General features: G+C 43.6%; 1 protein-coding gene across 1 annotated transcript in view; it reads right to left on the bottom strand.

Annotated features, from left to right (window-relative positions):
• ADTRP (androgen dependent TFPI regulating protein) overlaps positions 1–13,881 on the bottom strand; it is a 53,782-nt gene extending 39,901 nt beyond the window's left edge. Inside the window, exons 1-3 of the mRNA XM_006138772.4 lie at positions 13,469–13,881; positions 3,472–3,606; positions 1,811–1,912 (exon numbers count right to left, since the gene is read on the bottom strand). Coding sequence (XP_006138834.1) covers positions 1,811–1,912; positions 3,472–3,606; positions 13,469–13,621 — 390 coding nt within the window. The 5' untranslated portion in view covers positions 13,622–13,881. The remainder of the gene's footprint in view (positions 1–1,810; positions 1,913–3,471; positions 3,607–13,468) is intronic.
• Positions 13,882–16,188: the final 2,307 nt, after the last annotated feature.

Below are 16,188 nucleotides of genomic sequence, written 5' to 3'. Positions count from 1 at the left end.
AGGTGTGTTTTCAGGAACTGCTTCCATGAGGACCAGGAGGAAGCTTGTCATAGATGAACTAGAAGCAGTCATTTATTCAGACTCAGTAACCAGATTCTGTTCTGACAAAGAGAAAACACGGTTCTTTCTTCTCACGTATGTGGGATCTGAACCTGCCCTGAACATAGCGTGATTTGGGAACTGCGATTTAATTTATGTTCTTTTCTGACTACACTTATAAGATGGTATCATTTTTAAACGGAGTCTGGAATGTTGTACTCATCTCCAGCAGGCTATTTGCAGAGGGTGATGTAAGTCATCTCATTTGGAAGATTTGAGTTACTAGGATCCATCTCAAAATCATGCCAATAAAACCTCGGTACCACAAAAATTGTCAGGTATCCTGTATATGCTGAATGTTTACCAAAGGGGATAAATATAGATATCTCATTGAGCTTGAAAACATTTTACTGTTACAATTTTTTTGAACCCTTTCAGTCGTATCCTTTGTACTGTTTGTCCATCTGTACAGGCATGGGAAGGAGAGAGGAAATTATGACACATGCATTTTAGAGACTTCTGCAAATAGTTTTTCTATCTGTAATGGAAGTCCCAGCATCTCTCTATCTGCCTAGGCCATGCTATATTGGAAAGAGCATAATCCCAGCTATGTACTGAGATTAAAAAAAATTCCAAAATCTAGCAATTAATTATATACTAAGGTAGACCTATTGCTGGTCCAAAATGCTGAACCTGAGATCTGTGTAATTTCAAGGAGAAAAGAAATAATTTTCCGTGACGTAATTTAAAAAAAAATTGTGGCTGTTTGCATATGCTCACAGGTTTGGAATGTTAGACGTAGTCCCAGTGAAGCTGGATTAGTGGGCAGAGAGCAGGTGATAGGGTCAAAAGTGCATCTTGGCTTCCATTTATCACATGGATATCACTCACGGGTAAGTGATGTATGCATATGTTCATGCTGAACAGCACAAGTATTTGTGTGGAAAGTGGCAGAGATATCTGGGGAGTTCCATTAGCTTCAAAGATGTCAGCAACTGCAGTGTTGCAAAGCTGTGGAGTTGGACAAATCTTTAAAAAGTGGAATCCTGAGAGAAACAAGCCTGGGACGTCTGTATTATGATTTCATACTTTTTGGCTCCTCTGTTTCGGACTAGCATCAAACCTCTCCCCTTCCTGCCTTCCTTCCCCCAGGAGGCTGCCATGACCTTACTAACCACCCACGGTTTCCATGTTATTGTCAGCATCCTTACACTTGACTGATGAGAAGTATGTGATTGTTCAACACATCATAAAAACAGCTATGGCAATTGAAGGAGAGATCTGGAATATATTTATAGAAATCTGTAAACAATCATTTCAATTCCACTATTCAGTGCCATGCACACATTAGTGTATGAGCTATTGAGCTGTCAGATTTTCTTTGATTCTTTCACCCCTTTTAAAAATTACCAAGTGCTCAGACTTATTTCAAATCATTTTGTATTTCATAACGTTTTGTTTACAGAGACAATTTCTTGTTTGAACTGCAGTAACCTACATGGTTTTCTTTTTATGATTACACATCTTTTCATTGATCTTTAAGGGGCTTGACAAGCCATGATCCACTGACGTTCCCTGTATGTGCTAAAAGGCTTCTTTAGGCAATTCTAGCACATGCACCCATCCATTACATACAGCTCAACGTATGCTTTAAATAGACAGCAGGAAAAAAATAACTGTGAAACTCTTTTGGAAAGATAAATAATGCAACAGTGGGACATTCATTGCAAAAGTCTGTGGGCTTTAGGTGCGAATCAGGCATTTTACTCACCATAGCATGATTTAGCCACATTGGAATGATGCCATCCAGGCTCTTGGGGTAAACCAGTTCTCGGTTGTATGTATACAGCACCCAAAAGGACATAAACACAAACTGCAACAAAAGAGGTTTTTTTGTTTTAAGAGGCAAAACAGTTTGCAGGAAAAATGTGAGATAAAATAGCTGACATATCACACAAATAACAAAGTAAAGAAGGGACAGTACTGCAAGATGCAGCTAGTCTTGAGCGGGCTGCTGGGGCGTATATCCATAAGAAACTTCTCCTCTACTCTAGCAACTGCTGACACTGAAATTTCCATGGAACACGTGACTTGAACCAGTCTTATGTTGCCAGTGGGATCTGGGATGGTCCCAGGTTCCTATGCCTTAGTTATGAGGCCAAAGGATTTGTTCTGCTCAATAACAAAGTAAAAGCAGATCGTGGCAAGACTGATTGTTTAAATCTTGGCATGCCGGTAAAGTCTGTAAGCTTCATTCCTAAGCTATAGGTACAGGAGTAGGCTGTATCTTGGGTCTATCTGATCCAACAGGGGAGGATTTACAGCCGGAGGATTTAAGAGTAAGAAATGAATCCCGGTATCAGCTACTGATAGCCGAAAGCTCATTTGTACTTTCTTGGCCTGGTTTGATGTTTTAAGCACAAGTTGTCCATATTATGGAAACTGAGGGTATGAGAGGTGGGGAGGATTGTCAATACTAAATATAGTGCAGGCCGGTTACAGATAGGTACATCCTGGAGTTCAACCCTTTTCTGTTACATACCCGGACGTGTGCACAGAAGATGTGACAGCTGGGTTAAAGAAACTGGCACACAAAGAACGACTAGTAGCCCGGTAGCTTAGTCTCAGTCACAGGAAGGACCTCTTTTGAGTCACCTGGCTGAAATGCTTGTGGCCCCAGTTAAAGATGAGCTTCAGCTCTCTGGAGACCAGCTTCTGCCAGTCCCTCTCACGCTGAGTTGTACTTACTCATGTGAGTATTGCATTAGTTCAAGTCTGGCCCATTCTATGCAGAACCATTTGGCAGACAAATATCTACATATGAACAGACAGTCCAAAAAGAATCTGATGTAGATTACTCTAAGTCATGTCATTTAAGTCTGTTTCTCTTTTGTGTTTAACTTCATTGTGCTGTCTGGGAAGATAATATGAGGATTTGTTGCCTTTTAAGACTCTTAAGGCAGATCTTGCCCTTTTGGTGAAACTACTTCAGTAGGAACAACAAGAAGTCTTCTGGCACCTTATAGACTAACAGATATATTGGAGCATAAAGGTGCCACAGGACTTCTCATAGTTCTTGCGGATTCAGACTAACACGACTACCCCTCTGATACTTCAGTAGATAATTTCAGTGACTCTGTTCGTATAAGGTTGGCAGAATGTCCACTTTCTGCCCTTTAATTTTCTTGGCTTTCCATGTGCCTATGTCTGAGTTGTAGGAGGGGCTTGTAAACCACCATGTCGAAGCAACATATTCAACATTAAACCACTAACTGGCCTCACATCTGGGGCTAGATTTAAACATTGTTTCTTCATTTATATGGACTCCTACTGTTTTCAAAAGACAAAATGAGGCTCTCTAGTAATATCTGTATCTATTTGGTATGAGTGTATGTATATATCTGATTATTATAATGGACACTGGTTACTTACCGTGGCCACAGGGAAAGCCAGGACACTGAAGAGAAGGTCTCTGCAGGAAATTATGTACTTAACACTTTGCAGTTTCTTAATTAGTCTCAGCACATCAGCCAGGAAGGAGACTCCATAGAAAACAGCCTGCAAAACCTAAATTAATTACAGATAATGAAGGAATCTTCATCCACCTTTAATTAGCATGTTCCTGCATGAACTCAATACTTGCTCTTTAGGGAGCTGTTTTGTTGGTGAACTACAAGTCAGCACCAGGGAAATAGCTTTTGGCTCAATTTTCCTTATTAACTGAAAGTGATTGAACTCAGTAGTTCAGGAGATTACTTTAACAGTACCTCATTTAATGGCCCAAGCAGAACAGTGTGGCGTGAAGAGTGAGCTTTATTCAGACTGGAGGTGGCAAGATATGTTGAAAGATAGGCCTTTTTGCAATTAATATGTTAATTTTTAACCTCGAGGTACCACAGTGGTGATGGGAGGGGAGAAATCTGTGGCTATTCCTGCAAAGCAGCTGCTATAAGCATTCTCACAGGTTAGCCACGATGGTGCTTCCTGTCTGGTGATGTGTTGGAGGTCAGGCCAACATCACACCATTTAACCCAAACAAAACACTCAAATAGGACGGTATTAGACAGAGAAGCCATCAAAAAAAGAATCGTCTTGGACTGGGTTCTGAACCTATTTCTGCTGAATTCAGGGGGATGCAAGAGTAGGACTTCACAATTAGATCTTCAAAGGTTTTTAGGCAGGAGTTAGCTATCTCAATACCTTTGAGGATCTGGATTTCAGTAACTAGAAAGAAGACCTTAGAACTGTGAGAGCTGGGGTGTAACCAAAAAATGTAACCAACAAATTCTGGCTCTTTTTTGTAATTAGCTGACTTTATAGCTGGTCCAATAATAGTATGCAAATAATGTATAACCTGTATTCTCTTCTACTGATCCTCCAATAATTGTATTTGAAAATAATGCTTTTCATTGTTCAACCACTGATTGTGCTACACAATGAACCGTGGTGCATTAAAGTAGGAAGAAGTAAAGATGAAGCGTATTAAGAGCTTGCTGCTCGTTGACTGCTAATCTGTGCTCCACTTTGAACCTGAGCTCAGGTCTCTTGATCACTGATGGTATTTTTAAGGCTAAATTGTCCCACTGTTGTGCTGGGAAACTGCCTATTGCAAATGCAGGCACTGTTGAAATGGAAAGATACTGTCCGGTATGCAGAATGATGTCTCTTTGACCATGATCTTACCCTGAATCAGATTTTTATTTTGAGTACCTGTGATAGCTGAGCTAGGACTGATGACTGCTTTGGGAGACTGGAGAGGTGAGGCTGGGAGAGGACAGTGTTTGAACAGCACTTCCACAGATAATGCTATACTATCAGATGTCTGACAGAAGGGAAGAAGTGGTGGGATTTCAGGTCAGCAGTCTTCAGTTTTGTACTTCAATGAACTTTTCCCTAAATAAAGTTTTAGAAGAAGAATAGAAGATGGGGAGCAGGATGACTTTCTCCCCCCGCAACCCACCTTAGGATGTCAAAGGGTATTTAAATATTAATTACTTACTCTTCACAACATCCTTATCAGGCAGGCAATTAGCTTTAAACAAAAGACAGGGAAACTGAGGTACCGAGAAACTGAGAGACTTGCCCTTGGTGGTCACATAGGAATATGTGGGAGATGTGGGAGTGAAATGCAGATCACTTGGCAAATAGACTGTGACACACCACCAAGACCATTCTTCCTCCAAAAAAGGACAGGAGCCTTACGGACTGATTAATGTAATTGTCATTAAAAATGACCATGCCAGAACTAGAAATAGTAACCATCTAAGTTCATTCTAGATTGAGACACAAAAATAGCCCTTTAAATATGTGCACGTCTTTCACCATTGACTCTGAGATCTTTCTTATGAAGGATGGCCTCTATAACTGTGGGTACAATTTTTCTTTCTTAAGGGCTCCATCTTGCAAGGTGCTGCACTGAGAGCAGCAAAGCACATAAGCATGTGCCCAACTTCAGTAGCACTCCATGTATACTTAAAGTTAAGCACGTTTACACGCCTTGTCAGATCAGGGCCTGGGAGCCTGTTTCTTGAGGTGCACACATGGGAGCTGGGTGCTTAAGAATTGTTTTTGTTCCTGTATGCAGTTGGCTGTAAATACCACAGGCTGCAGAGCCAGCTATAATATTCAATTCAGTTCTTTCTCCCTATACTTTAAACAGCATGACAAATGGCAATGAAATGACCTGGGTGACATGATGACAGTGAAAGTCTGGTGACGCATCATGACTAATGGTTAATAAAGCATCTCATAGGCTTTCCCTGTTTGAGAGAGGCATAGTTCCCAGAGTACACGGGTATGATTGCCGCTCTTATGGTGAGCCCTACATTAATCATGGAACAGAAATAAACTTCATTTCCTCCTTAAAATCAATTAAAACAAACATTTGGATGGAAAAGAAACAGATGGTCCCAAAATATCCAAGTTCTCAGTCTAGCATTTTTTCCCTGTAGCTTACAGAAGAAGTCAATAATATCTTCCATGCTGAAAACTTTCCATTCATTTTTCTTTATTCTGATAACACTTCTTGAAATGCATGAGATAATATTGCACAAGCTTCTATATTTCTTCCCACTCCCTTTGTCTTCAAAAACAGTGACAATACAGAAATGAACAGTTCAAGGAAATTAACCACCAAACTGAAATAACATTCCATCTTATACCTGGTTGAACAGAAATAGAGACATGCTAACAGTGAGTGTGCACTCTCAAATTGCAAGAGCAACTAACGATAGGCTTTGGAAAGCTAGCTATTGTCCTCGCCCATCTCAGAAAAGGAATTGTGATCTTGCTAGTCAGTTTAGGATGGTGAGACTCATTCTTGTGCGGAAGGCCTGCCTGCCTGAGGCTTATGAATACTTCAGTCCCTCTTAAGCCTTATTTGGAGGCGAAATTTCTGCTCAACGAGACATATCTACACTAACTCTGGTCAAACTCAAACACTAAAAATAGAGATGTAGGCTCAATTCAATGAGCAGCAGAGGGTCTAGCCACTCCATCTATGATCCAGGCCAAGAGACTAGTTAAGAACTTTGGATGCCTAGTCTGTGCCACCACTCACACCTCTGTTTTTAGTGCTGTAGTCTGATGAAAGCTAGTCTCCTCAAACTGGAAATGATGCCTCCAGCTTGAAGCGTACACATACCTTTAGAGGAGTGCAGGAAAGAAGCCCTGATGCCATAGGGTACATCTACATTGCAACTAGACACCCATATCTGGCCTGTGCCAGCTGACTGGGGCATGCAGGGCTTGGGCTAAGGGGCTATTTAAATGCAATGTAGACATTTGGGCTCAGCCTGCAATCTGTGTTCTGGGTCACTCCACCTCAGAGGGTTCTAACCAGAGCTGAAAGTAACTTTAATTTCTTACAGGTGCTATTGTATTGCACCCACTCCCTCCTAGAGGGGGTTTCAGGACAGAGGGTTGGGTGATGATATGATAGTACCTATAAGAGATGTGTGGGATGGAGTTCAGGGGGCTTCCGGGCAGGAGGTTGGGAGGAGGGGCACAGGAGTGCACAAGGGTTGGGAGGGTGAGGGGTGCAGGAGTTAGGGTTGGGGGTTTGTGAGAAGCAGCACAAGGCAGGGAACTGGTGTGTGTGCATCCGGGGGAAGTGCAGGAGACCAAGGATGCTATTTAGGGAGGGCAGGGGGGCTGAAGCTCCCAGCCCCAGGATTTCTGCCAGAACACTGCTTACTGTTTCCCTTTGGCACTGTCAGGGAGTGAGAGGAAAGCACACAGCTTGGGTCATTCACTCCTCTGCCCCCTGCCCTCCCCAGCCAGGAGGGAGAGGGATGCAGGCAGACACGCTGTGTGTTGTCCTCTCGCTCCCTGAGAGTGACAGGAAGGGGAACAACAGCAAGAGCATACCAGTGTGAGTCTCGGGTAGGAAGTTTAAGCCCCACCCTCATCCTAAATGGCACCCTGGAAAGGGTTCTTGGGGATAGATCAGTCCTGGACCAGGGAGGGAATGTGCCCCCAGTGGCCCCTTTAACCTGCTGGGCTGCCAGCTGCTTAGCATGACAGCTTGCAGGAGAGCCAGAGGAGCCCAGCTGTAAACTCTCCACCTCCTCCTGCAGCAGAGTGCCCCAGCCAGCTCCTGCTTGCCAGAACAGTGCACCAGAGCACAGTAGTTTGCTTTCACCTCTGCCTAAAGCCCAGGCTCCAGCCAGAGCCCAAATGTCTACACTGCAGTTAAACAGCCTCTTAGCCTGAGCCTGGTGAGCCCGAGTGAGCTGGCATGGGGAAGCTGTGGGTTTTTAATGCAGTGTAGATCACCCCCCCCCCCCCAAATGTCCTGTAAACGGTGAAAGGAGCTCTGTGTGCCTGCATAGATACCCTCTGGGAAGTGGTTTCATTTGGATTACACCCGGCCTTTGTTTTCAGGTGTAACAAGAGAATTTTAACCCCACTTTAAAACTGGAAAACTGAGCACAGTCTTCATTATGGAGTCATCACAAGTACTTCTATAATATATCACCGTGCCATAGAACACAGATGGACTTGACCACCAGATCTGAACTTGCACAAACTCAGGAAAATTCCTTCCTGGACATGAATCCACATTTTGCCACTCTAGCTCAGCTCTAAGAAAGGTAAAAGCATACTAAAAATATACAAAAGGATGAAATTATTTCCAATGACCCTATGACTTTCCACACACAATACTGGCACTTGCAACTGCAGCTACTCTCAGTATATAAATCTGCCCGGTGTTGTTCAAAGGGATTTCCCAGAGTATTCCCCCGCACCCCACACCAGAACAGGAATAGAAACAAGCACAGAAACATTCTGAAAAGAAGAATCCAATGAGTAACCTGCAGAGAAGGATGGGGAATTGACTAGCCCTTCAAGACAAACTTATGTTTTCTGTAAACTGTTTTTAGTGCCACAGTGATAAGTGCTTTAGAACTGCTTATGTACAGACAGACAGGATGTGTTTCATTAACAATATGCATATAATTTGGCCCGACAGATTGGATCAACTAAGGAGGCATCAGCAGCAAAAATCAAATTCACCTAATTAGATCAAAGCAAGTATTTCCATCTATTTATTCCTGTGGTTCATTTTCAAAGACACCATCTGGCTACGTGACTATATCTCATTCCCAAACTGATAGTCGTAAATAGTGCCCATGGCGTTTGTTTACTCTACCATATATTTGACAGAGTCTGTTGGTCTGTTTGTTCAAGAACTCCTCCTAAACATTAAGAGCTAAGACCACCAAAATGGGTATGCAGCTTCCTCTTATCCTAAGGAAAGGATTTGGTTGTGCCAAGACAATGGGATGTGCCTGGGATGGGATTGCTTCTCAGAAAACCAATAAAGAAAAGAGACAGAATCATTAGGCAGTTGACAGGGGCTGGCTGGGACTGCCCCATTGCTGAGTTTCCCAATCCCCAGGTCCCCCCTAGAGGAGATAAGTGGTACTGAAGCTCCCTCCCATACTGGGAGCTGGCTGTTCCCCTTCGTCAGGGAGCAAGGGAAAGTGCACAGTTTGTTGCATTCCTCACTCTGGGTGAGGAGCGCAGGAGGCAGACAAACTGGGACTTGCCCCAGACAGGGGATATGCACCTTTCCCCCAACTGTGCTGGCTGGAGCTGCAGTAGCCATGGGCTACGTCTCTACCACAAGCCTCTTGCAGAAGAGCAAATGCAAATGGAGCACTCTTTTGCATATGCAGCGCTCTCATTCGCATTTCCTCTTCCTTTTCCTTTTGCACAAAAAAGCGCTGCGTAGATGGCGCCTCTTTGCACAAGAGCTGTTCTTCCTCATTTTTTTAGAGGAAGAACGGTTCTTGTGCAAAAGGGGGTTGTTGCGCAAAAAGGAGCCGTCTACACAGCACTTTTTTGCGCCAAACCCTCTTGCACAAAGGGGAAAGGAAGAGGAAATGCAAATGAGAATGCTGCATATGCAAATGAGTGCTCCATGTAATGAATGAAATTTGGGAGGGGTGTTTGTGAATGCAAATTTCTGTATTCAGATGTTCTGCATTGAGGGATATTCTTTATGAAGAACTCATCTTGTGTGTATGCAACAAACCTTTTTTTATGTGATAAATGGAAAGATTTGGTAGCAATAACATATTCTGGATGCTGCATTATTCATTGTATGTGTAAGCGGGGGAATGGTCCCGCTCTTGTGGGGAACTTTCCTGGCTTCTATACACCCCGGTGAAATGAACCAGCGAAAGGATCTGAGTACCCGCTCCCACTTCCTTTACCCCACGGCTCCCTGATCCTGAGGGCTCCCCCTCCACTCTCCTGAGTAGCAGAGCCCTTGAAACCCCAACAAGGCTGGGCCCAGGTTTCCTGGGGCTTAATCCCTGACCTTGTAGTCACTAGGGGCAGGAGTTAGGGTGTCCCCACTCCGAGGTGCTCTCTTTACACTGCAGGCCTTCTTGGCCCAGTGATCACTTCATAAGGTTCAAAGCAAATACAATTTATTAAACATCAACTGATTAAAGAGAATAGAATAAGAATCAATGAGAATGGTTAAATGAGAACACACAGCCCTGCTCTGTAGCACAGGGACATCAACGCAGCAGTCTGCAGAGTGTAAGGACAGTTCACAGTCTCTTCCTTAGAAGCCCTGGATGTGCTGCAAGGGGCTGCAGGCTGGACACGCTTGCACTGGCAGTGACCACACAGCCTCAGTCTCTAAGTGGCCAGACCCCTCTCCCAGTCCAGAGCCTTTCCCCACACTTTGCAGGTCCCAGTAGCTCACCACATCCAGCTGCAGGCTGTGCTGCTTGGCCAGTTCCAGTTCCTTGTGTTGCTTCTCTGTTCCTTTTGGCTTTCTGAGCACTGCCAGTCTGCTGCTCAACACAGGGTCTGCACTGCTTGGCCTGTCTGTGTCTGGTTCTGTCGCTGCAGGACTTCTTCTTGTACTCCTCTTTCAGCTCTCTGTCTTTGCAGGACCTCTTCTGCACACAGCTTGTTTGTTCAGAGACAGAGCCAGAACAATCCCCACTTACAACCTGTCAGTCAGGCTGAGCTGGAGTGTTGACTGCTTTCCATTGTCTCTGGGGTCTGTCAGTCTCATGAACCCTTCCCCTTCTGAAGCTGGTAAACCAAAAAACTCCCACAGAGTTTTAGTAAGGGGTAACAGTCCCCTTACATATGGAAGTAGCAACTAAGATCTTGAGTCATGGACCCAGGATCTGTTGTATGAGGCATGGTACAAAAACAGAACAAAAAGAGCCCCAAAGAACTTAGAATGTATGTATGTTTCATATCACACAATAATGGATGTAAAACTATTCTTATCTGTCCAATAGTCTCTTCTATCAATTCAGGAATGGACGAAAGGAAATCTTTAACATTGAACACTAGAGCTTTTGTTCTCCTCTTGTGCCACACTGCCCTATGCTTTCTCCTTTCAGGGGCTCTGACTGCAACAAATAGCGAGTAGGTGGATTTGAAGTGGTATGTGAGTGCTGGAATCTGGCTTTTTGGAGGCTCACACAGTAGGTGTGAATGTGGAGAAATTGCTAAAAGAGCAGCAGACATAAAAGCAAGTATGTGTTTCCAAGCCAAGCTGTTCAGGACCAAGGATTTCCGTGGCATGGACAACTCTGAATTTTGGATTTTTTTTTTCATTCTAAATCTTAACAAAAAGCCAGAGATCAAAATGGACATTTAAAAAAAAAAGTCTGTTTCAGAAGGACCAAAAGGAAACGTTGTGATATTTTTCCAGGCTGGCAAGCTGGCTATTAGGAACCTGGGCAACTGGATGGGGTGCTAGAGATCCCAGGCAGCCTGATGAGCTCACCACTTGGCCGGCTGACTGTGGGAAGAGGGGGTGGGGCACAGGCAGGAAACCAAGTTGGCCTACTGACCAGTCTGCCTGCCTGCTTGGATTCACTTTAAACGTCCACCAGAATCAACATGTTCCCTCAGAATGTTTCGATTCCATTGAATCAGCATTTTCTGACAGAAAACTGGTCTGAATGTTTTCAGCCAACTTTAGTTCCAAGAGACAGTTCTTAGTATCCTTTGAGGAGCCATAGTTCTATTTCAAAAGGCTGCAGAATCTCTGAACAGTCTCCTAGTCTTTATTTGCTGATGCCCACACCCAGAGCAGAAAGCTCAAGTGCCCCAGAGCAGAACTTCTGACATGTTCTCCTGCTCCTAAGCAAGTCCCAGGGTGGTGACTACAGCCTGTTTCCATCCAGTGAGCCAGGAGCCCCTGGGTAGATCGTGCTTCTGGTTATTAGTAGCCACAGCAGTAACTATTCACATTGATTATTCACACAGACACAGAAGAGACAAATCCTTACCCTGAAGTGCCAAGGCTAAAAAAGGGCTTGAATGCACAGGTTCCCAGCCTTTTTTTATACTGTGGACCATTCACAAACTTTTGATGAACCAGTAACTTTTTATTTACATATTTGCAGTGCCAGGCCCCCGTCCCAAACACCTCAGTGCCAGCCCTTCCACCCCTTAGAGCACCCATCACCAGATTCCCGAGTGCCAGCCTCCTGTTTCCAGAGTCCTACTGCACCCAACCCCCCAGAGTCCCTCCCCAGTGCCAGCTGCCAGTCCCCAATATTAGTCCTTTCCCCAGAGCCCCCTGTCTCTTAGCTCCCCCTACTCTGAGCCCCACAGCACTATCCTAGCCCCACGAAACCCCCAGTGCCTGCCTGGCCCCTCTCGCCTAGCCCTATGCTGCCTCCCAGCTTAGTGTTGCTGCCCACGTTGCAGTCGTTCTAAAGCTGCCATGCCGGGCTCTACGTGGCCCTCCCATCACACAGCAAACCACTCTTCCATGTCCAGGAGGAGACCCTGCTGCTGCCTAGTGCTGGTTGGCTGAAAGGCGGGGGCAGGATACACCTCTTCCAACACTGGCAGGAAGGGAGATGCTAGGCAGCATGCCCAAGCACCGGTCACCAGAGCTGCCGCAGCCAGTGGTTTACAGCCTGGCGGTTGGGCACTGCTGCTTTAATGTAGACCACTGTGCCCTCTATTGTGTGGTGACTCCCAGAGTAGTATCATCCAGAGGTCCTCTAGGGATAAGGATGGGCATGATAGGTCTGGAGGTTCCACTGCTTTGCAAATCCATGCACCACAGGCTGGGTACAAAGGGAATGCAAGGATTTCTCTTGTCAGCCTCAAGGCTAACGAATATCCCTGAAATGGTTCCATTTCCAAAGCAACAGCTCAGTTGGAATCCTCTCCACAAGCCCCTATTCTACCTATAGAAATCCTCACGTCGCAGCCCAGATACTTGGGCTGGTTACTTGGACCAAGTTTTGTCCCATGAGCAGCATGACATATGTTTTCATTCGCTTAGTAATGCTGTGCCATTAGTAATAATGTGTGATGCAGAAATATATTATTGTCAGTATATCCTAATGTAATTCTAAGAAACAGAGCAAACCACTGATCACACTCCTTGAAATGCATGCGATAATATTGCACATATTTCTGCATTTCTTTTTAGCCCTTGTGACTTAAAATGTTTCCCCCCTAAACAATTTGTAATTAAGTACATGCAATGATTAGCTAGTGCCTCCCCTTATTTTGTTTTGCTGCTTGTCTGTTTTGTAATAGGTAAAATCCCATTGGAAGAACTATAATTAGCACTGCATAGCTACTACTGCATGCTGAATATACTTATAATATTTGATAACTGTTCTACTCCCAGGGTTAGATAACATGGTTCAAAGCTGTACATCCTTCCTGTACATATTCTACATTTCATTCCTTCTCCCAATTAACTTGTCTCTTTATAATGAGGCAACTAGCTACAGTATACATTTTATGCATAAACAACACAAATGTGGATACCTACATAGTTTCCTTTGGGGTACAAACCATAAAAGAAAGCAGTATCACAGCAGCAAATACACCAGCTGCATATGTTTTGAGGCACAGATGGTAGACAGACAAATAGACAGATTGGTACCACAGTATACTATGTGCTTACCAGATTGAGAACTGTCAAATATTTCCACTGCCTACCATAAAGGAATACTTCAGACGGCCGGTCTTCTGCTCTTACGAGTGAGATTGAATAAGTTACAAAAACATACCAGACAAAAACAAGGGAATGATACACAGCCAGGGTAGCGATTGCCATGGCTCTGCTGTGAGTCCTATTCAAACCCTGAAGCAGCTCTTCTTTTAATGTTCTTCAGCCATGCATAGGAAATTGCACTGCAGGAGAATTTGCTACCCGAAGAAAGTCAGGACACTGCTCACATGAAACAAATTTTAGAACACTGGCTGGACTTTGCTTCCCTTTTCTTCTCTTTTTTGTTCTACTGATAAGCTTGGGAAAAAATAGGCTTATTCCCTGGATTTAAATGCCTCACTCAAGATTACCGAAGATTAGTTGCAGAGTTACATAAGTTTTGGTGTTTCTGCACCAGGGGAGGAGGTTGTCGCTTGTTTTGCATAACTGAGTGTTTCACATGCCTTTTGGACAAATAGGGGAAGAATCCTTAGTTTTCCTTCTGGTGAGATATTGGTGTTGCCATGAACCTGGATCAATTTTGTGGAACCTTTGTCACTTTTCTCTGGACAAAGTAAAAAGATGGAAAAAAGAGGAGGCTTTGAAAAGGGAACTCAATACACTTGTTGGTGTGGAGGGGGGTTAGCTAAAGGGTTAATACACGGATGTTAGGATTCTGTGGTCTGATAAATGTTGTAAGTTTTGAAATAATCTTTGGCATCCTCTGCAGAAAGTCTTCCTGAAGTATGTCATTCTGTCAATCCATGTTACTTTAAGTATTTGTAAATGTACACAGCTGGTCTGACAAAATTCAAGTCACTTTAATGTCTGGGAGCAGGAAGAGGGAAGGAGCAACAGTCTTCTTGAGTAATAAACTTCAGTAGTTTCTTTACTGAGCTGCTACTTACCTGCTTGTTTGCTTAAGCACATTAACCTCCAGGTAGTGGTTCTACCCTGGTATGACACTGCAGCATTATATATGTGTATATAGATAATACAGCAATTGCAGCTGTGCAGCTGATCAAGTCAAGCGTGTTAGCCTAAGTGTCTTAACCATACTGGAGTTTAAAGAAGGTTACACAAGTCCATGAGGGAACCAGGCAGACTTTGCCAGTAAGTGCAACCTGCAAGTGTACAGCCTGCATCTTCTAAATGGCCACAGCAACAAAGAAGTCACAGAAGCCCCACTTATAGTCATTAGCAGCAGCACCTCTGATCACTACACAGTTGAAGCAGTTGAGCTTTACTCAGAGCGATGTGGCAGGTCAGAACGAGGGGGCTGGATGGTTGGGTCTGTTACAAAATAGGCATTGGCAGATTCTGCAAGATGATTTGACACTTGGTGTCAGGGAAGGGACATGATAGGACAGGATCAGCATCCAAGCCCAGTTTGTTGGTGCCATGGTTCCTGTGAAACTATTCGTTCAATAATTTGCCTGGCTGTCTTCTCATGTTGTGGGTAGAGAACTGAGCAATGCTACAGAATAACAAAGGCAAGCCCAGAGTTTTAGTGTCTGGGCATTGGCTCCTCAGACACAGTTAATTCACTGATCAGATGGTTTCTTATCTTTATTTGCTTTAAGGTCTTGATAAAGCATTCCTTGAAAGTCAAAGGTACAGGCTAATGTAAGCCTGTAGACAAAGGTTTTGGATCATGCTCTGTGTCTGCAACAATAACCATATGGGTATTTTACGATTCTTTAGGCATTGAGTTGATTGTCTCTCTGTTGATCTGCATCGTCACTCATCACAAATGACCGTCATAACAGAGATGACAGAGACTGAACAACTGTCTCCTCCTGTAGAGACAGTCACTCCAGGCCAGGGTTGATTCTTTGCTGAGCAGACTATAGTAAGGCTACTATACTCAATGTTAAGGTTATTGTTCTATAGGGACACTTGACCAATCTGCTCTTTCTCCTGGTCCGGGGCTCAAGACTCAGAATGGAATGATTTCATATGAAATCAAAAAGAAATGTACATGTGTGTCAGAAAATAGCCCCAACACTGACTTCACTCTTAATTTAGATTATCCACATCCAGATTCCACAGACACAATTCAAAATGAATCTCTCTCTTTTTAATGTTTACACTTCTCAGATTTCTCATTGCCTTTTACTCCAGTTTGAAATGTATTAGGAGACCTTCCTGAGGATGGGTGAGGTCAGAGAACAAAAATCTTTTGCAAGGAAAAAAAAAGATAATCAATTGTTCTGGATCCTAAAGACTTACATTTTGTGTTCAAAGAATCCCAGTGGAAAATGTGTTTTAAATCACCTGACTTTTTGGATTTGCCTATGAAGATTTGGTGACTTATTAATAATGAAGCTTGAAGGTACACTTCCTCTTTCTCTGTCTTCCTAGAACTTGTCACTACGTATGACAGTCGGAAGAAGAATGGAAATATGGCATGACAGGGCTTTTTAAATTTATTTACACAGTGGACGGTTATTATGTATAACATTTAACAAGCATTCCAGGTTCTGTAAAATGCATCTTTCCAAGTAATAGTTCTTTCCAGCATAACTTTAAAGTAGGATGGCATGTGCTTGTGATGATTTGCACCTGAATTTGTGCAAAAGAAGGTAAAGCTATGCAAATTTACAAGGTATTTTTATTTTTCCCTTCAGAAGATTTTTGGCTGGTATGGCCGAGACTTCCAGCAACGGTGTTGTTTGTAGTGACAGTTTTGT

The sequence above is a fragment of the Pelodiscus sinensis genome, chromosome 2 (genome assembly GCF_049634645.1).
Source record: "Pelodiscus sinensis isolate JC-2024 chromosome 2, ASM4963464v1, whole genome shotgun sequence".
Taxonomy (NCBI): Eukaryota; Metazoa; Chordata; order Testudines; family Trionychidae; genus Pelodiscus; species Pelodiscus sinensis.
The sequence above is the reverse complement of the archived record's forward strand: the minus strand, read 5'-3'. Positions and strand labels throughout refer to the sequence as shown.